Here is a 22,080-nt window from a genome sequence, read left to right as displayed (position 1 = left end):
AATAAAAACACCCTATCGAGTCTATGCATTTTGAAAAGGAATATTTTTACAAGATGTCTACTGGAGCACTGGAATTCTTCTATGTTGGTTCTTTTTTAATCTGCTCTAGCTTTTTAGCAACCTCAGTGGTGGCAGCAGTGGGCTCTGGCCCTTTAGTGGCCTTTTGAGTCTCGATTGTGGCTGAAGGCACGACAATTATGGGCTCTGCAATGATGGCCTCAGTTACATTTGCTCCGGTCAACATCTGGATTGACTCTTCAGTAGGCTCCTTAGTCGCTTCAACAGGTAGCTCAGACTCCCCCTTTATGCCCATCTCAATAGCAATCTTTAGGGTCACCTTGGAAAGATCTATCTCAGGATACAACATCCTAATCAGATTCCGACATTGATTGAAAGCGTGGTCGTACACCCCCTCAGAACTTCTGGAGACCTCCTCTTCGAATTCTTCGAAAGTCTTATATAATTCAACTGCCCTTGCCACCTTATCTTGCTCCTGTTTGAGCTACTTTTTAAGCACTTCAATGGCTTTTCCATGGCCTTATTGGCCTTCTCTGCCTCTTTAAGCCTCGACTCCAGTTCTTTGTTCTTTTCGGCTTGGGTATGTAGCTCAAAAACCTTCTTCTCTTGTTCATTATATTTTCGTTGAAGGTCCAAAAGATTTTGATTATTCTCCTTCAACGACTTCAACTTCTCGTCAAGTTGATTTTTGAGCCCTGCCATGAGTTTGGACTCCTCCTCTTGAAGAATCAACAGGTTGGCATCCATGGCCTCCTTGTTTGTCAGCAAATAGGTCACATTTTCATACATGACCTTGAGATCGATAGTAATCTGTGAGGCAAAGATTCAGCTCGGCATTCATCGACCAAAAGAAAGAAGAAAGAAAGGGAGAAAAATAGAAAAAAAGAAATGGTGAGGAGACTCACATGCATGAGATACTCGAAAGCATGATTGGCAGTCTCCTCCGATTTGTTCTTTCGGCAAGCCTCCAGGTCAACGATTGGATTCAAGATGGGGGTGGCTCACGGGTCGGGTCGGTCATAAACGGATCGGGTCATAAACGGGTTGGATCAGAAAATGGTCAACCCAAATCCAACCTATTTATTAAATGGATCAAAAATTCAAACCTGAACCCGACATATTTATTAAACAGATAATCCGATCCGACTCGTTTAACCCATTTATTAAATAGATCAAATTAGGTTAAATGGGTTAAACAGGTTAAACGGGTTAAATAAGTTAAACAAGTCAAGTTAAATGCATCAAAAACAGGTTAAACAGGTTTTAAACAGGTTAAACGGGTCTTAAATAGGTTAAACAGGTTAAACGGATCTTAAATGGGTTAAACAGGTTAAACATATTAAATGGTTAAATGGATCAGAAATAAGTTAAACATGTTAAACAGGTTAAATAGGTTATCTGACTTAACCCAACCTAAATATTAAACAGGTTAAACAGGTCAGATATCTAAAACCCATATCCGATCCAATTATTAAACGGGTTAAACGGATCGACCCGTTTATAACCTGAACCCATTTAACCTAAACCCAAACCTGTTTATGGCAGGTCGAATATGGATCGGGTTGGCGGGTCGGGTCATATTTTGCCAGCCCTAATTCAAGAAGATCACGACCCAACTGGGCTCACTCTGAAAGAGACATCCGCTCCACGGCATCTCCCTCAACCGAAGTGGACGGGGTAGTGGTTGGCTTGCGTCCTTGGTCTTTGGGAGGAGGCACAGGCTGGCTATTGTCCTTCTTTCTCACCTTAGTTGATTGATGAGGTGGAGGCTCAATTGATACCCCCGGGAAGTACTTTGGAGACCTCGAAAAGTATCATTTCTCCCCGAATTAGTCGGAGAAAGAGTGGCAAAAGAAGATCGGGATGGTGCCCAGGCAAGAAAAGGATTTGTACCTTTAGCTCTTTTTACTGTAGGATCAATGATAGATAGCTTGGGTTGGTCCTTTCTTTTTCTTTCCTCCAATCTATCCAGATTAAATCTCATTTTTGCATCAAGAAAGTTGTGCAGTTAAGAAAAGATATATGCTACAAAAGATGGAAAGGAAGGCAGGAGAAAATACTTCAGTCTTACCCCAAAGAGAGTACAGGCTGATGCCAGCATCATACAATGCCTGATCAGTAACCCTGAAAGATAACTTGGGCACTAACATAATATTATTATATTAATAATATATAATATAAAAAAATGGGATTGATAAGTAATACTACTTCCAGACCTCCTAATGCAAGAATTGATCTAGAAAATAGTACAAAAATATCATGTATTGATCTTGATAAATATATTATTAAAATAATAAATTAATAAATAAGTCGAAATATTTCATGATCTTATTGAATATAATTATACTAAAATATTATATTAATTATATCATAATCATATTATATAATATAATAATATTTTAATATATAATAATATATAATATTATATTATATTATTTTTCATTATATAATACTATGTAATATTTTATATTATTATTTTATCATATCAAAAATATTTTTATATTTTTATTATTAAATATATATTAAAATTTTAAAATATTTTATAAATATAATTACTAAATAGCAAATAGTTTCGCTTGTTAAAACCCTATTTCCATGTAGGCTCTGTTTCCTAAGAAGCTCCCCAAGCTCCACTGCTGATGGTAATCCCAGATACGTGGGACAAAGGCAAAGAGTTTTTGCTGCGCCGAGCGTGCCACTAGATTGGGCGGCTCATTTAGACCGGACCCAACCTAAACGCTCTCCTAAATTTTCCGCGCTGGAGGGGTGCATAGCCATCGGACGGCCCTGATCGAGTTAAAGGTTCCAGGGTAATACCGAGACGTCGACCGGGGGCCGTAAAACCCTAGGCCCCTCCCCTTCGTCAGATAGAGGAGAAACCCTAGTGCTCCAATCCTTTCTTCGTGGAAGACTCGCTCAAGAGGGCGATGGCGCTCTACCTCCTCTTTGAATCTGCCTCCGGTTACTCCCTCTTCCACGCCTATGGCCTCGACGAGATCGGCCAGAACACGGAGGCCGTCCGGAACTCCGTCCTCGACCTCACACGCTTCGGAAAGGTCGTCAAGCTCGTCGCCTTTCAGCCCTTCTCCTCCGCCCTCGATGCCCTCAACCAATGCAACGCCATCTCCGAAGGTGAGCTGAAAAGCCTACCTGTGCCTCCATCCTTTGCCTATTTGGAGGCCGATATCATAAGTTTTATTGGGTTTTATTGAAATTTTTAGGGCTCATGACCGATGAGTTGAGGAACTTCTTGGAAATCAACCTCCCGAAACCAAAAGAGGGGAAGAAGGCTAAGTTTAGCCTCGGGGTCGCAGAGCCCAAGGTTGGGTCTCAGATCTTTGAAGTGACGAAGATTCCTTGCCAGAGCAATGAGTTCGTACTCGAGCTTCTTCGTGGCGTGAGGTTGCATTTCGATAGGTTTATTAAAGACTTAAAGGTTGGATCTTCCCACTTGATTCCGTAGTTTATTGTTATAAATTCTACTGGCTTTTCATGTAAGGATAATTTTTTTCTTTTCATTTTGTTTGTGGTTATAGCCGTCAGATTTGGAGAAGGCTCAACTGGGGTTGGGGCATAGTTACAGCAGAGCGAAGGTCAAGTTTAATGTTAATCGGGTGGATAACATGGTTATTCAGGCCATATTTCTCCTTGATACACTCGACAAGGATATTAACACCTTCTCCATGAGAGTGAGGTTTGTTTTCCAGAATGCTTTAGTCTGTGTTGAAGCTCTAGGTTAAATGATCCAGTTGGTTATGTGCTAGAGGCCCCATGTATCTTCTAGTCCAAGCACAACTTTTTTTATTGTGTCTATGTCATAACTTATTCTTTAGGTAAATTGTTTGAATCGGTTAAGCGTGTTGTATGTTACAAGGATTCAGGTCCCAATGGGACATTCCGCAAGGCATCGGGACGAGATACCATCCTATATATCGGGATAGGGCCATCCCGCTAGCATCCTAGCATTTCGATCGGAACATCTTAGGGCATCCTCCATCCCAAGTGTCGGGACGGGATAGGATGGCGGTGCGTCCTGTTTTATGGAAAAATCAGGACAGGCCCGCCCCATGGGATTTAAAACCTTGGTATAGTACATGTTTAAGTTTGATGGCTGGTGTTGATGAATGAAAAAGCAAAGAGAATACACGGTTTTATCAATGTTAACAATGAATTAGCATCATTTCTCCTGGCAAATGGGAATGTAAAATGGTACAATACCATTCGGGCAGGTTTCTGGCACCCGTATACAATGTGTTGCCATCCGATGTGTCTACCCTATACCTTACCGTACTAGCAAAAAACCAGTATGAGATCCGGTGCTAGTATCCGAAACCTCCAGAATGAGCACCAAACCAGGTTTGTGCACCATATATGGAGATAAGTGGTTATGAAGGGCTGATTGCCCATTTTGACCCTGGTGGCTCGCAAAAAATCGGGCCAGGGCATGCTCAGGTGTACACAAAGCATTTTCCATTGATCAAATATCAGTTATCTCCTTATATATTGTTGCATGTTTTACGGTTATGACCAATTTGATACAAGGTAGAGTGATATTGGTTGATGTCAGCTAATACACAATAGGTGCTGACCTGAACCTAATACCAAGGATTGCACCAAGCCTGGCTAACCATGTCTCCTTGCCTCAATCAGGTCTATTTGTGCATGATTACCTCCTTTTTCTCCCTCATTATATGATTTTGAACATAAATAACTACATTTTGTAGAATGGCTGATGAAAATTTTGTGCTTATTATTGGTAGTTAACACGATAATAATTAATGCGTGACATGCCTTACATGTGGAGGACATGGGTCTAATTATGTCCAGCTGCAAATGATGGTGTTTTTGTTCATGGCCAGTTTTGGTTGAAGCTGTCCCAGGCTCTAGATGTATAAATTTGTATTGATCCAATTGTTTAAGATGATGAAAGTGTTAGAAAATAGATCAGCCTTTTATTATTATTCTTTCAAAGAACAATTCAAGTGAAATAGACATGTTGAGGCCTCATAATCAATTCTCATTGTAAATGTCATATCTGTTTCATGGTGTATAATCACTGATTATGTATCTTATGCTTGTGCAACTTGAGATTATGGATAGGAGAAAGCCAGTGCTTTCCCCTTTTCTAGTTGGAGGGATATCTAAGTTGCTAAGTGGCTAAATATACGCTTAGTAATTTTTATATGTTTGCAAGAAAAAAATGTTAACCTGGTCTTCCATAGACCTTTATTTTAATTCATGCATTGGTGATAATTGCATCTACACATCTGATTTATCTCGTTATGCAGAGAATGGTACTCCTGGCATTTCCCAGAGCTGGTGAAGATCATAAATGACAACTATCTATATGCCAAAATTGCAAAGTTTGTGGAGAACAAATCAGAGTTATCTGATAATCATATTCCTGCATTAGCAGACATAGTAGGTGATGAGGACAAAGCAAAAGAAATTGTAGAAGCAGCTAAAGCATCCATGGGTAACACATACTATAACACCACTTTCCTTTTATAATATTTTTAGATGTTATCCTCCATTTATTCCTCTTGCCTTTTCAGGACAGGATCTGTCCCCAATTGATTTGATTAACGTTCAGCAGTTTGCTCAGAGAGTTATGGATCTCTCTGAATATAGGAAGAAGCTGTACGAGTATCTTGTCACAAAAATGAATGATATAGCACCAAATCTCACAACTCTGATAGGTGAAATTGTTGGTGCTCGTCTGATATCTCATGCTGGGAGTCTTTCAAATCTAGCAAAATGTCCTTCATCTACTCTTCAGATACTTGGTGCTGAGAAGGCACTTTTCAGGTTTAAATTTCCCACCCTGGCACCTTCCTCCTAGTCATACAAGGTCAGCATTAACCTTGATCAGCAAATTAAAAAAAAAAAAGCGTTGTTTATACCACCATCAGGTATGCTTGAAATTTGAGTCATCTTATGAACCTAAATTTGGACATTCCTTCAAACTATGGAGGCTACGGTTCAAGCAGCTCTTGCATGTAAAATCCACTGGCTTATTTTTGCAGAGGGCTTGTTCAATCTTTTGCACTTACCAAATATATTAATTGACATGATACCATGCCTTACCTGAGATTGCTGGTTAAAATATTTACTTGCAATGCTAGCCAGTTTAGTAAACTTCAATCATGTTGAACTTGTATTATTTGCATTATCATTATTTTTTTGATGTCTATAGAGCGTTGAAAACTCGAGGAAACACTCCAAAGTATGGCCTCATCTTCCACTCTTCATTTATTGGCCGGGCATCTGCTCGAAACAAAGGACGTTTAGCTCGTTACCTTGCGAATAAGTGTTCCATTGCTTCCCGTATTGATTGCTTTTCTGGTTAGTCTTTGTTTGTGGAGGATGTATCTCTTTTCTCAACTATTACATACGTATATTTTTCTAGATATTGTATTTTGTAATTAATCAGTAAAATAATGCATTCAGAGATGAATACATCTATTTTTGGAGTAAAGCTGCGCGAACAAGTTGAAGAGAGATTAGACTTCTATGACAAGGGCGTTGCACCTCGTAAGAATGTTGATGTGATGAAAGCTGCTGTTGAGAGTATGGTCTCACAACTGACTGATGGTATGGGCTTTTCACTATCTAAATCTTCATACATAAATGCTCCATCAGTGGCTGAGAACTTTTTGACATTTTGGAAGTTCTCTTATTTTTTCATAGTGTGCAAGACCATAAACTGCATTCTCATCTGATGAATAATCATCTATTCTTGATCAAGCTTGTCAAAAGCAGAAGGCTTCTTTAAGGTGACAAAACCCTACATTGCCTGCGAGGAGCCAGGCACCAAAAAGGCACCTGCCTGAAGAAAGCAAGAAGCTAATTTATTAAAAATTCGGCAAAAATATATTAGACATAAATATTATATGTAAACAATACGCCATTGTGATACTAGTTGTGCAAGTTTCAACATCAACAATCATAATTCTGTATATTAGGTGCTATGTTTCAGATCTTTCAAAACATCACATCAAATACCACTTCTCATATCAACAAAAATCAGCAAAAATAAACCACCAGGCATCTTTTAGTAGCCCGAAAATTCAAACATGATAGCAAATATCACTTCCCGATTATCTTTTGATGCTTCTGAAAAAAGCATAACATGAAAAAGTAAATCATTGGATATCCTTTAGTCCTTCATTGATAAGAATTCCAATAGAACATAATAACCCTTAAAGTAAAGCTGACAAATTTAAAAGAATGGGCGAAAAGGATTAAAAAGAGTTTTGCTGGCTGTTGGTGAGGCGCTTCCTGGATGCTTCTCGCTCTATCCAGAGCTTGGCTAGGCATGACCATAGTAAACTCACCTCGCCTGGGGGCTGTTGAGGTGCTCAGAAGCTTCCTCACCTCACCTGAGCGCCTAGGCAAGCACCTGGAGGGCCTTTGACGATATTGTTCTTGTTAGGAGAGTCAATTTTTTATGCTTCCAATCCTAATTTCCTCTGTTCAGAAGCTTATTTGGATTCTAGAAGCAGATATTTGTCGCTTTGCAATAGCATTGAATTGTAAAATTTTTGCAATTTCTCAATACCCCTTGGCCTTTTTAGTTCTATTCTGTGCAGATACTTAATGCGTCTGCTGCTTGTTTGCTACCTCTCTCGCATCTGATTTTTCAATAAAGCTGCTTTCGTTTTCACATTGTCAAGTAATACTCAGCAAGCTAGGCATGATATACACTGACAAAACAAGCTGTCTTTTCAGATGTACCTAAGAAGGATGAAGCTTCCGTGAAGAAGAGCAAGAAAAAGAAATCTAAAGGTGAAGTTGTGAATGGTGAGCCCATGGATGAGGATAAATCAACTGGAGTTGCTGCTGATGGGGAGGCTCCTGCAGAACCGGAGACCGAAAAGAAAAAGAAACACAAGTTGACAGAGGCGCAACAGGAAGATGGGGTGGCGGCAGAAGCAGTCAATGGGGCAAATGGTCACGACACACAACAAAATGGGGCTGCCAAAAAGAAGAAGAAGAAGAAGAAGAAGGATCGAGAAGAATCAGATGGTGACGTCCCAATGGAAACTGAAGGGAAAAAGAAAAGGAAGAAAAAGGCAAAAACTGAAGATAATGAGTAATTATGAGATTAAAGTAGTTCTGTTTTATGTTTATGCATTAGCTACCAAATCATGCTGAGGCTCGTGTTTTTGTCGAGTGGTAAGTTTTGTCCCTAAAAATTATTTGAGCTCCTAAACTTGATGGGCCTGCAATGGAATACGCATTCAAATGCCAATTTATTTTGTAGTTTTAAGTCTACTTGTAACTGAGTCGCAAATTGGGCTTTTCCAAGTGATCGGATCTTGCACCTCTGGAACACAAGGTTTTATTCTCATATTTTGGTGTATCAGATTTGCCTTGTGTTCATGGGAGGTTTTATGTTTCCACCACACCCAGTTAACCGGCATGGTTATGTTAGCTGTCTTCATTGTTCAGCAGTCCGCGAACTCAGAGCAAAGGTAATGATGGATTGGTGAAGACAGTTCATGTTGTAAGCCATGGCTTGTTGGTGCTCGAAATTAATCTCAGAATTTTTTTTGTTGGTGAAGTTTCTTTTTTGCTTTATTTGCGTAGGTGGATTAAGAGGCCGGAAGGGTGGTAGAATTTTGATGGATAGAATGCTGTCGGTGGTTCAATCATTCAGCGTTGAAGTCTTTTTCAGTGTGCAATGGGGTGCTTCGTGGGTGTGCAATGGGGTGCTTCGTGGGAAACATTTTTCTTTGGTAGGCTGGTAGCTTCCAATGCGAGAACTATAAACTCAAGAGTCTGTGTTCCAGGATATCAGGATGGCTCCCATTCTCTAATTATAGTAAAGAATAGATCAGGATGCCTAACATTCAAAGGTCACCTGAGCAACAATATTGATTCTCCACATAGCAAGAGCTTTCAGGAAGCACAAGAATTAAACTACAAAAGTGAAATTTCCTATGATGTTAACTCGGAAATTAGAGTGTTAAAAGCCCATAATCTATATAATAATAGTAAGTAATTCATGGATATTTGGGGTGGTATTCTGTATCGATATATAAGATTATAGGATAATCTTCTATCACACCACGTGTCAAATTTTATTTTTTTTAATTTTTTATATAATAATAATAAAGTAATATATGAGTATTAGGAGCGACATTCTGTATTGACACGTAAAATTTTAGGATAATCTCCAACAACGTCACGTGTTAAGTTTTATTTTTTTAAATAAAAAATAAAAATACAAATAATATGATAAAAAAATTTATCTATTTATATAATAATAGTAAAGCAATACGTAGGTATTAGGAGTGGCATTCCGTGTTAACACGTAAGATTATAGAATAATCTTTCGCAACGTCACGTATCAAATTTTATTTATTTTTTATATTTTTTAAATAAAAAATAAGAAATCAAGCATATATAGTATAATAAAAAAATTTATCTATCTATATAATAATAAGAAAGCAATACATGGGTATTAGGAGTGACATTGCATATTGACACATAATATTATAGGATACTCTACTGCAACGCTACTTATCAAGTTTTATATTTTTATATTTTATATTTTTTAAATAAAAAATATAAATATAAATAGTATGATAAAAAATATGAAATGCAGTAATTTTCACTGGTTTGGGAGGCCATTTTTGGAAAGAAGAACTCTTAGAGATCCTTTGATCTCATCATGAAATTAATTAGTGAATGCAATCTTTAATATAAAATATTATCATTATTATCAATTAAATAGCGGGAGTTAAATGCTAGTTATAATATATATATATATATATATATATATATATATATATATATATTAAAATAGAGGTATCAGCCTCCGTTCGCCATATGTCCCCTCTACTCGTGAGACTATCTGCCATATGTCTACTCCGCCCATAGCGCTTCTCTCTTCATCTCTCTCACGAGAAGATTAAAAAAAAAAAAGTACCACTCGGAGTCCTAACCTCCACCACGAATCGGATGGCACTAGCAGCACTGAAAATCTCCTCCACCTCTGGATTGACTACCCGGAGGTGGTGACAGGAGTGGTCGAGGGTCTAGAGGTAGCTGACGACTGGGAGACTCCTAGGAGGATGAGGAGGCAGATCAGGTCTTTGGAAGGTGGAAGGGCAGGAGAAAAGGGCAATGGGTTGTTTACCTCAATGGTGAGGCGATGGAGGGAGTCAAAGGATGTAGAGGCGATGGCGGAGGGTGGCCATCGGTGGCAGCAGAGGAGAGGAGAGAGAGGAAGGAAGGGATTTATTGGTATAAGGTGGAGGAGGTGGGGTTCTAAGCGAGCAGCAGAGAGGTGGGAGAGGAAAAAATGAGGTGGGGAGGGGTGGGTGAGGGGTGCATATGAAGGCGTCGAAAGGGTCATAGCCCACAGTCGTCGTCGTCATCGACGAAGGAGAAGACCATCGGGGGTGTTGTGGATGCTCCCACCGCTCTCTGTCATAGTAGAGCCTCTGAGCCAACTGCAGCTTTGGACGTTCCCGTTGGTCTCACAGATCACCATTTCTCTCCCTCCCCACTATGCCTACGAGTCCCCCTTCCATGGTGATGCCATCACCAGCGGTCGACTGGGCAGGAGCCAAAGGAGGTGAAGAGGGATTCGGGTGGTAAGGTGAAGAGAAGACAAGAGGGTGGATTGAGACGGCAAACAAATATATTCATAGCAATTTTCAAACTTCAAAAAAACTTTATATATAGCAAAAAGAAAGAATATTGTAACTTTGGTCTCCAACATAAAATTTTAAAAACAAAATTTTCATTAACAAATATTGGAAAAGAAGATTTTTCTTTACCAAATTTCTATTTATTATTTTTTTAGTAATAAAAAAATCTTCTTTATTATTTAGAAGTGAAAATAAAATCTGAAAAAGAAGATGATGTGAAAAATAAAAAAGCTGAAGGAGGCGCAGAGGGATTCGGGTGGAGAGGTGGAGAGAAGATAAGAGGGTGGGTGGAGATAGTATAACGTGGAGATGACTCAACCTCCTCCAATCTTTACGTGCCTCCGGGACTCAATCCTAGTAGATTGTTGGGTTGTTCCCACTGTAATAAGATAATCATATCACCTTTTTTTTTTTTGTAAGGACAATTATATCATATTTACTAAGAACAAGAATAGTATATATTTTTAATTTGAGAATAAAACTACTGTTTAAAAATATTATTTACTAATAAATAAAAATATAAATTTTACTCTTTATTTTTTATTTAAGTGGAGAATAAGCTCGGGGTTACAATCTTTTGGATGAGAAAATGCTAAAAATTCTAATAGAAAATTGTAAGATATGACCTATCATATCATTTCTTAATCCACTGATTATATATGAAATTTGGTGGCAGATGAGGCCAGTTGCCTTGCGGACGGATTGCTAATTGACCATGTTCTTGGAGATGATGCGGGTTTCAAGAGTGAAGTCAAAGCGCAAATCGCGAATGTACGAGTGGGTGCCAATACGCTCGATCCAAATTGATCCCGACTTTCCGAGAACATCTTGAAGTCTATTATGGCAGTGAAAAGAGAGAAGAAAGAACAAGCTCTAGATGTGAAGAGCAAAGTAGATGGAAAGTCTGGATGAAGGCCTCAGTCCTAAACATCTCGAGGGAGACGAGCTGGGAGACAGAGATGGTGGCGAAGGGGGGTGTCCTGGCCAAGAAACTTGATAAGGCTCATGGCAATGGTGGTCTTGCCGATGCTGGGCTGGCCGACGAGGAGGATGGTGCAGCTGACAATCTTATCCTTGCGAATGAGTTGGAGGATGAGGCCAACAGTCCGCCCATACTCTTAGAAATAGCGCGGGCCTCCAGAGCGAAGTAGCCCAGATCGTGGATGTGTGAGTGGGCACCGATATACTCGATCCAAATGAGGTCCCGACTCTCCAAGAGTCTCTTGAGCTCTATTATGGCAATAGAAAAAGAGAAGAAAGAGCGAGCTGTAAAGATGAAAAGCAAAGTAAAGCAAAATGAATGCTAATATAGAAAGAGGATGAGGCTTTTAGAGGAGCAGGCGGCAAGAGGCCCATGAAAAAAATCTAAATTTAGAAAAAAAAAACTTATAATCTATGATGTGTACAAAATATATTTTTTAATTAATTTAATTATTTTAAATATATATAAAATAGATATTAATAAATTAATAAAATAATTTTTTTTTTTAAAATCACATTCCATGTGTGGTAGGGGGTTATAAACTAGTGTATGATAAAGGGGTTGTTCCTAAACAGAAGCTGTGCAACATACGGGTGCAAGTGGGAAGCTATCACGTCGTGAGACACTAAATGCAAAACTCAAGGCTGTTTCATCCTTTCCTCTCTTTCTAATCCATTTCAGTCAAACTCCAATCAAGTCCCCATCTCTAATCTCCTTTTTTTTTCCCAGATTTTATAATATCTAAAAGAAAGACGATCTAAAACTAAAGGCAAAAGGTTAGAGAAAGCTCTCTTCTCCATGTTATGCTGCTTTCCACTTTAGAGCTCCGATGCTGCCTCCAACCAATAGGTGATTTATATGCTTTGGTCTTGTTTACTGTTTTCATTCCAACATCCGAACAATTTGAAGGTGATTATAGAATTGTCTCCCCATGATCAGTCATATTCCAAAAACATGAAATGGATTTGGCATATGTTCGTCGATGCGAATTTCTTTGTGCACTGCAAGCGGTGTAGAAAATTTGACGTGGAGTGCATTATTTTATGATCCATATAGCCACCACTTTCCAACGTGTATTTAATGTCCGCAGTTCAATTTTTTTATTTAAAAATTTTGAATGATGAGATTCTTGTCCTTTGAAAAAAATTATGACATTTTATTTTCATATTATAACATCCTGCATGCAGAAAGTTATAATTTTGATGCAGGATGTTATAACATGCATGTCATATTTTTTTCAAAGAGCAGAGATATTTTCGTCATTCAAAATTTTCAAACGAACAAATGAAATTATCGGCATTAAATATACGTTAGAAAGTAATTAGACAAAAATGTTCCTTTTATATTATGACATCGTGGACTATATTATGACATCTTGGACCATATTATGATATTCTGCATGCAGAAGGTCATAATTTGACGCAGAATATCATAATATGTCACAGAATGTCATAATTTTTCAAGTCATATCATGATATTCTGCGTGTAGAAAGTCATAGTATACCATGGAATGTCATAATTTTTTTTAAAGCACAGGAATATTTTCATGTAAATTGTTTAAAAAAAAAAATAAAACAGCAGACATTAAATATGCATTGAAAAACGATATCTACATAGATCAATCATATAAAGCATATGCTCCACATCAAATTTTCTACATTGCTCGCACTGCACAAAAAATTTCTCGTCCGTCGATCATGCTCAGTTAGACATTTGCCTACAAAAGGCAATCTGTCGTAGCGCTTTTGCTTTCAGGTGTTTAGCACATGAAGACGTTAATGTGGTGCCGTGTTTCTTCTGCCTCCATAAAGTTTCCCACACATGGATTCCATAAAGTTTCCCACACATGGATTTGATTGAATTCTTTGCTAGATCAAAGTAATTGTTGAAAATTAGCACTTTAGATACCAAAGCAAGTGAAGAAGGATGATGGAGGGGGAGAATATTTGAGCCATCTAGAGTAGTTGAAGGCCGACATGGCTGATGACTTCAATGAATTACTTTGGAACACTACAGCCTGCACATGGACACAGTTAAGGATCCATGCATGCAGACCCAAGAGCCAAAGAGTCCGAAGGAGAAAGAAGAGAAAAAAAAGAGCCAAAGATGTCCAGCTGCCATTGTGGATTAAGCAGACCATGATGGGGGTCATTTTGCAGGAATTGGATCTTCTTGGAGCTCTGCATGTTTTCGGAGCCCGGTCTCATCTTGTCCCCAAGCTAGGTGTAGATTGTAATGCTTGTTTGAAGGGGCAAAGGTTTGAGTTCCTTATTACAAGTGTTATTATCATCTTGATGTTCTGCTTTCTAAGTAATTGTATTTTTTTTCCCTGCAGCAGTGGCACCTGACATGAAAATTTTTCAATAATATATATACAAATATATATGGTAGACTATGGACAAGAATATTGCTCCATGCTAAGCAATTATAAATTGCCGGAAAAATGGTGCTGCATTGTACTCCCAACTCTTAGTTTTTGAGGTAGATATGCATATATGTTTCGCTATCCTTTTATTATTTTCAAATCATTTGATTGTTATCAATGGACTTTGTAGCTCATAAGCTCTCTTTAATTGAACTCTGGAATAAATTCTGAGTTGAAATGGAACTGTTATTCTTTTGGTTACATAAGACTGCATGTAAAGGTTATCGGGCCGCTGTCACAATGTCCTGCCAATTTTCTAACAAGTATTTTAGTGCAAATGCTTGTATGTGATAGTCACCAAACAAAACATATATCTGGCAGGAAATGAGTAATAAGGCACAACTTGGGTGGCAGCATCATATTACCATTCTATAGTTTGAAACAACAGCACCTGCACATATATTGGCGAAGGCATGGTAGGTTATACCGATTTAGCCAGGCTAGCATCATGAGGCTGCTAGAAGCTGGCTACACCGAACCAGCTTCCTATATGGCAGGTGACACATAAAACACAGATTATTCCCTAATCAGAGCTCATCCATCAGATGATATACTAGAAGACAATGCCAACAACAAGGTGTACATGATGACTTGAATAGCTTGTTTAGCTCTTATTTCATCCCCAAACTCTTCTCAAATGATTGGGCAAATCGAAGTCAGAGAACATTGTAGGAGCTATTTGGACCAACTATTTTCATGTGCCTCGAAGTGACATCAAGCACAATACACTTGTTCACTGCAACTAGCATCCATTTCAAAACTCTTACAACCTATTTAAGAAACACTATAACGAATGCAGTTTCTGTTTTCCTTCTCGCTCGGAAAATTCTCTCAGAACCTGCTCCACTTCGTCCACCACGCCGAGTTTATGGAACCAGCCCGCCATGACTTGTGATGCTTCTGGGCCAAGCACTACACCATCACCCTCCATCTCTATCAGAAAGGCTAGTGCTCTGTCAAGGCTGTTCTCCCTCTCATAAGCACCCAACATCAAGGCAACACACTTGTCGCTTGGTTTCAGCCCAGCACTCCTCATGTTCTCCAATACACTGCGAGCTTTCTCGCTCTGACCTGCCACACAATAAGCATTCACTAGAAGAGCACAGAGTTTACTGTCAGGAACTATTCTTGCAAATTGTATGGTCTCGAACACTCTTTCTGCCCCGTCAGCATTGCCAGTGATGGAATAAGCTCTAAGCAAGGCCTTGTGAACTTCCCTTCCTGCAAAAATCTCTTGGGCCTCCATTTCTTTTAGTAAACTCTCTGCATGCTCGAGCATTCCAGACCTAATATATGCCATAATCATTGAGCCATAAGCTCTTTTATCTAAAGGTAGGCCAAGCAATTTGATATCTTCAAATGCTTCCTTGGCCCGATCAAGGTCTCCGGTCTTGCTGTACATGTCAACTAGGACGGTGAGGGTGACCTGATCACATGGAAAACCTCTATTTTTCATGGCCTGGAATGCATTCTCAGCATTTTGCAAAAGCTTATGCTTTGCATATGCGTCAATCAATTTGGTGTAGTCACGTACATTAGCTTCAAAAGAGTCGTCCAGTAGGGCGTATTCCATTACCTAAGAATATGCAATGATGTTAAGACCAGTACATATAATAACTTAATACAAGTTAATCTATAAGAAAACAAAATGAAAGAGAATAAACTATCCCTCAGACTAGTCCTAGTACACATGGAGATGTGATAACATCTCATAGTACATATACAAAAATTCTCCTATACAATCATCCGGAATGCATGATTACCCTTCAACTTTGACATTTTCCTTCAATGAAAGCATTATCCATTAGAAGAATAAGCCTCAAATTCAACCAAGAAAGTTAAAACAGGTCCATAATTTGAAAATAATGTTTCAAACTTGACAGTAAAGCATGTGAAATGACTAATGCAAGAGGAAGGAATATTTGATGGATGGAAGCCAGTCCATCAACTGCTATAGTTTTCTGGATCAATTTTCTCTTGCCATGATATTTTTTATGTAGATAGACATTATTTATTTGGGGGAAAAGATTGTATTGATACCAAAATGGCAACTGGCTAAAAAAAGGCCATCTTTATATAAATATTTACCATGTTGAAAAAAATATTGATACACAATGACAGAAATCAAGACTATGCTGATAGGTACTCCATGCTACAAGAGGTCTTGGGAAGCTATTAATCTTGTGAGGTGGCATATATCGACAAACATCACCAAATAGTAATCCCTATTTTTAGCTGACCTTCCCACTAGGCTCTTAGGTAAGTCGAAAGCCAATAAATTTGTCAGGTAAGTGTTGCCTTTTCCTTGCATTTTGTATTGCATATGCAAATGTACTTCCAACACAACAATAGTAGAGTTAGTTCTTCTTTCCATCATGTCTCTGCTTAATAAATACCCTTACGAAGTGCCTCTTTTGAATGTTAAGACCTGCTCCAATTCTTGAAATCATCCAAACATCATATATCACATTTGGCCCAGTACTTTGGTTTGCGTAAGCATATTTGAAAAAGAAAACCAAGTCTTTTACCCAAGAAAAGCATTTTCAAAGATTTTACCGAACAAGGACCAGCTGATTATCATTAATGATCTGAGGACACCAAATAATTATAAAGTACTAGCCACATCACAGCTATATGATAAAAGATACTGATTTAAATTGAACAAGCATGGGATATTTATGTGGGATTGTAGATAAATTGCTCATGCTACTATAAATCAAGGTTTGCCATATCGGTTCCAAGCCTCATACCCATGCCAACCTATTATCGTGTTGGTACAGGGTTGGTTTGGTGTACAGACATGTACCAAGTATCAGTACACCTCTCATACCATGTGTACCGAACCGGTACGGTATGGAGCCAATATGATATGCACTGTGCCATCCGGTTCGGTATGGTACAGCAAACTTTGCTATGAATAGATGTACACATATAACTAAATCTATTGTGAATAGCTGAATCAGTCACTGTATAATCTGCCTGGTTATTAGATGGCTCATCAAAAGCCAGATATCTTCTCAGACTCAGTTAACTCAAAAGAAATTTTTATGATAATCCAAAATTTGTTTATGATGAACCATAATTGTGACCTAGTGAAGGATTGCTCACCATCCATACTAATACTAGGAAATTGCAATATCGTCCAATAAATAAAACAATAACAGCAAGTAATTACTACAGTAGTGAAAAGGAAACTAAATATGACAGTTTTCTTGAATAAGTAACAAAATATGAATTGATTGGATTCATAAACCAAGCCAGGCAACAAGCACTGAATGGTGTAGAATCTGAATTTTCCTTTTTATCTTAATGGCAGCAATATGCTTGCGAACAAAACTCAAGGAGACTGATCATTTAGCACACATTAGAGCAGAACTATCAAGGAGTATGTATTAAATTGATAAGGAAAAGATTGCAATGCAATAGGGATAAAAAGATAACTGACCTACCTCCATGAACAGAGGATTTTCCATTCTCTTCATTTCTTTGAGAACTGACAACCAGTCAGCTCTCCTAGGCTTCATGACCTTTACCCATGCAGCCAACAGGAAAGACAGGTTTTCATCTTGAGAAGAGAAGCATATGATGCGTCTCATGAGGGCCTTGCAGCGTTTAGTCATCTTCAGAGGAAGTTGAGAGATAGCCTGTTTTTGGGCCTCTGTTATGTCAGGTCCTATGTCAGACCACTTTGGTTTTGGTTGTTGACCACTCTCTTCAACATCTCCCTGAAGGGCAACTGTTGCCGACCAAGGAGAAGACATAGCATAACGAAACTTACTGGTAGGCAGTGAGACATATGGAGTAGAGAAATTTTTACAAGGAAATTGATGAAAAATTTTGGTGGTGTTATTGGTCAGGATTCTTGGCAGGGGAATGGTGGATAGCATGAATGAAGAAAGGCAAATCATAATGATGAACAGGAATCTGATTCAAAATAGTGTATGTGCCAAATTAGCTCATTCTATATGCTGTCTACAGAGGTGAGACTAAGAATCAGCGAGTGGAAGCTAAATAGAAGGAAACAGATGGGGCGGAATGATAAAAGTATCGATAAGTGTATTAAGCATCATCTGACCATTGAAATAGGACAAAGATAACTAGAAAACTTAATGTGATTATCAAGTTTAAAAAACAGGTTAAAGTTTTCCCCTCTTTTGTAGCAATGGCCCTGCAAGGAAAACCAATTGAATGATTCCACAAGAAACCTTTGTCACGATATTTTCAAATGGATAAAAAATTTGAAAATTATTATAAATAGACAAACTCAAATTATGAATAAATTAAAAAGCTTATCAGGGTAATTCATGTAATGCACATATAGACAGATACTCAATATGATAAATGTACATTCACAACCAAAAAGGAAAAAGTTATGGAAGAATGTCATTAGTTAAAAGCAAATACACTGTGAACGAGACTCCGTTACCATTTAAGAAGGTTCGATCAATATATTAGGTTTGCCTTCTTGTGAGAAGTATAGTGATGAACTGTGTTATCAGTGCAGAAGGAGTCTTTGACAAGGTTCAGAGATTTCAAAGTCTGACGTATCAATTGGTATGCTGTAGATACAATTGATACTGCCGGTTCCTAAGCATTCATGCATCATTTAAAAATTAAACACCAAGACAAAGTGATCTTGGTATAATCTAACTTTTCTTTTTTCTCTAGTCCAAAAAGAGAAGGAAAAAAAGAAGAAAATAACTCAATCAGAAGAATGTAATGAATTAACATCATTGGAAGTAAAGCATACAAATCTCAATGAATTGGAACTAAGATTTGATAGATTACTTCTTTATATGTTGGGGTTCGACATACAGGCTTCTGAAGCCTAGCTTGGCTCTTAGTTGTTTAATAAACTATAACAGTCAGTCTTCTCAGCTGAATAAAACCTTCAGAGCTGGAACAAATGTAGAACCAGAGCTGATGCCAGTCTGATCCAAATCAGATCAGAAAGACATCTTCTGGTTGAACCAGATGTATCATTTTTATGATACTAACTTTTTCTTTCAATTGCTTTTTAAATGTTCAGTTAGTAATCACAATAAAAGCTGATTTGTGGTGTGGCAAGGGAATGCTATCAGACCAAATAAAAGTTCATCCTCCAACCATATGAGTCATGTTCTATTTAAAACAAACACCCAACATGAGCATTCCAAAAACAGATATATTCAACCAAGACCCAGTTCAGCTGAAAAATCTGATCTGGGATTAATAACACTGATGGTGATGTCCCAAGCTTGAGTTAATAGGACAGGAAGGATGCTCAACAATTGAGTTGGTTGGCAACCCAGCATGAAGAATGGAGCAAAAATTATTAGAGCAGTTCTAATATAGTATCAAATGTACCTAAGATATGTTTCCTACACAAAATTCACACTCAAGAAATAGGTGACAAAAGTCGAAATACATGTGTTATGTATAATTATAGTAATGGAAGAGGATCATGTTCCAGAGAAAGATTACTGGCTAAGTTCATACCACTAGATTCCTTGTCCATACAGAATCACATGACTCACAAGCATTTAATCAAACACCATCCTCCCACCACCAGATTCAACAGTAGTCCCCACATATTGACCAGCGCCACTAAAATAGTTCCATCACATTTCAACCCACAGTCATTTGACCACCCATAAAGGGTAATAAGCATCAGACAACGCGACTCCATTTGATCGGGGTATTTCGTCGAACAAATGGTTCACATTGACAAATTTACGAAACTAGTGGAACAATGTGCTGCAAATGGTGACGAGAATCGCAAAAACGATGAGGAAACACTATCATTAAGCTTAGTTCCAGCTTATGAGTTAATCAAAAATATATATTGTATTTGAAGTTTATGCTTGGCTTTATGAGAAGGATGGGAGTACTTGGTTGTGCCTTGGCTCTCCTCCTCCTGGCCCTTGGCAGAAGCCACCCACCCTGTTTTGCTGCTCGCCTTGGTTTATAAGGATAGATTGGGTTGCAAGATCCACAGAACGGGACGGGAGTTAAAGAGGTACGGGGAAGGAATGATCAGAATGACCTCAACGAGACCAATCCATGGTGGGCTTCGTGTTCACCATCGCAGACTGGGTGGTGCGCTAAAAAACTGAGAAAAGTCAAAACCTCATCCCTTGGTCAACTGACATTTGACCGATCGTCGTTCCGACGTGGCGATTGGTAATTGGATGGCTGGAATGGTTTCATGCAACGATCGACACGATCTATTCTCGTGTACTGCAATAGTCAACGATGGTCGTGTGGGATTGATCATACGAGAAATTATTGGAAGGATGATGATGTGTTGTAGTGTTCCTTACTAAGACTCGGCATTATCGGATCATTTTTGTCCAAGATTTGGAGTATCCTTTTCTTGGACTTGGCAGGATGGCATCTCTAAAAGTTTTATATTGGATGTATCTATCATTTTGGGTCAAATTTACAACATAATATAAATGATTAATGCACTATCTAGGTTTTGGGACTACTTGAATCAACAGATCAAGTCAGCTCATTCTAAAAATGACCCATATGTCCGATCTGATTTTGAATTTCAACATGCTGGAAACCAATAAATAAAATTTAAAAATAAAAATAAAAAAATAAAAATGATATTTTCTGACCTGCTTAATCGGGATTAAGAGTGGCAATTTATGAGTCGACTTACCAACTTGGCCCACAACTAACCTATTTTAACCAAATTCAAGTTAGGCATAAAATGGATCTGGGTTATAAATCAATGATCTAGCCAAAAGTCGTTTATTAAACTTGTCGGGTTAATATCTAGACCTTTGATTTATCTAACCTATTTTATAGTTAGGTTAGGTTAAGGTTGGACTGCTTAAAATCTATCTAAGACTAGTTTAAACATTTATCTATTTCATAAAAAGGTCAAGTTCATATTTAGATTTTTAACCTATTTAATAAATGGATCACACTCATATTAACAAATTTATGGTTCAAATTGGATTCAATCTATCCCATATCTGATTCAACCTAATCCAATTGCCACCCTCAGACCCAGCTAAACTACGGTATCCAGCAAGTTTATAATAGGCCTTCTGTCAAGCAACACGACATTTGGTTAGGAATATTGCGAAGAAGATGGGTGGAATGCGGTTACTGGAATCTCTTGACCTTTCAATTAATGAACGCAGGGGCACTAGTCCTCAGAGTTTTTTCATCTGTTTTACTTCTATAATCAATTTGAATATGTCTTAGAATAAATAAGTAATCCATCAGGAAGGATTCCATTAGGCTCTATCCACTTTTATTGGCAATGCAGATCTGTGTGGGCCTCCAATTACCAAGAATTGTTCCTTCACATAAAGTATCTGGTGGTAGCTAATGATGAAGATGAAGGTGGCTATGAAATGTTTATGGTTGAACCTTTGTATGGGAATGGGATTTGTGGCTGCAGTTGGGGGCTGAGAGTATATCATGTTGGTTAAACAAGTAATGCTGAAATGGCACATGTATGGAACCAACAAATATGAAATAGCACATGCATGTAATTTAAGCAAGTTTGAATGGCTTCTATTATTCATTAAGCAGTATACTCAATTATTAAAGTTAATGTTCTTGAAATATGGAATACTAAAGTTTGAAAAATGTTTAATACTACTGTTGTTCAAATGGCTTTACTAAGCTCAAATTGCATAGCCATTGCTAGTGCCCTTGATTTAATTTGAAATGCTACTATTATTAAAGTTGAAATATGAAGCAGTATACAATGCCACTGCTGCAGCCACTACTAGGCATTATCTGAACAATTTGACTTTACATCAAATACAATTTATAAAACCATTGTTTGAATAACTAATATATTATTACCTATTATTTGAAATAGGGAACTTTAGCATGAGTGAAACCTATAAAACTAAACAAGTCATATATTATCTTAAATTACTACAGTAAGAATCAACTTTGTAATTATATGAGCATAACTGAACTAGTTGACAAGTGGTAATGAAATATTCTCAATCTTTTATGTGCTACTGAGCAAACTA

The 22,080-nt window shown here is 37.9% G+C and overlaps 2 protein-coding genes across 2 annotated transcripts; one reads left to right on the top strand and one right to left on the bottom strand.

Annotated features, from left to right (window-relative positions):
- The first annotated feature begins 2,807 nt into the window (after positions 1-2,807).
- Positions 2,808-8,272, top strand: LOC105045325 (nucleolar protein 56). Its single transcript, XM_010923562.3, has 8 exons — positions 2,808-3,150; positions 3,240-3,454; positions 3,555-3,712; positions 5,307-5,494; positions 5,574-5,826; positions 6,215-6,363; positions 6,469-6,612; positions 7,750-8,272. Exons 1-8 carry the CDS (start codon positions 2,946-2,948, stop codon positions 8,115-8,117), a joined length of 1,680 nt encoding a protein of 559 aa, XP_010921864.1. The 5' UTR covers positions 2,808-2,945; the 3' UTR covers positions 8,118-8,272.
- Positions 8,273-14,676: 6,404 nt separating this feature from the next.
- Positions 14,677-20,285, bottom strand: LOC105045324 (uncharacterized). The gene is made up of 3 exons (XM_010923561.4): positions 19,960-20,285; positions 17,539-18,257; positions 14,677-15,665 (listed from the first exon to the last, which is right to left on the bottom strand). Exons 2-3 carry the CDS (start codon positions 17,995-17,997, stop codon positions 14,874-14,876), a joined length of 1,251 nt encoding a protein of 416 aa, XP_010921863.1. The 5' UTR covers positions 17,998-18,257; positions 19,960-20,285; the 3' UTR covers positions 14,677-14,873.
- Between the last annotated feature and the right edge of the window lie 1,795 nt (positions 20,286-22,080).

Source organism: Elaeis guineensis, chromosome 5 (assembly GCF_000442705.2).
Source record: "Elaeis guineensis isolate ETL-2024a chromosome 5, EG11, whole genome shotgun sequence".
NCBI classification, from domain to species: domain Eukaryota; kingdom Viridiplantae; phylum Streptophyta; class Magnoliopsida; order Arecales; family Arecaceae; genus Elaeis; species Elaeis guineensis.
Note: the sequence above shows the minus strand (reverse complement) of the source record. Positions and strands in the feature narration are given on the sequence as shown.

Coding starts and splice junctions, on each gene's coding strand:
- LOC105045324 (XM_010923561.4), bottom strand. CDS start 17,997: ATGATTTGCCTTTCTTCATTCATGCTATCCACCATTCCCCTGCCAAGA. Junction 15,666..17,538: donor AAAATCCTCTGTTCATGGAG/GTAGGTCAGTTA, acceptor GCATATTCTTAG/GTAATGGAATACGCCCTACT.
- LOC105045325 (XM_010923562.3), top strand. CDS start 2,946: ATGGCGCTCTACCTCCTCTTTGAATCTGCCTCCGGTTACTCCCTCTTC. Junction 3,151..3,239: donor ATGCAACGCCATCTCCGAAG/GTGAGCTGAAAA, acceptor TGAAATTTTTAG/GGCTCATGACCGATGAGTTG. Junction 6,364..6,468: donor CCGTATTGATTGCTTTTCTG/GTTAGTCTTTGT, acceptor TAATGCATTCAG/AGATGAATACATCTATTTTT.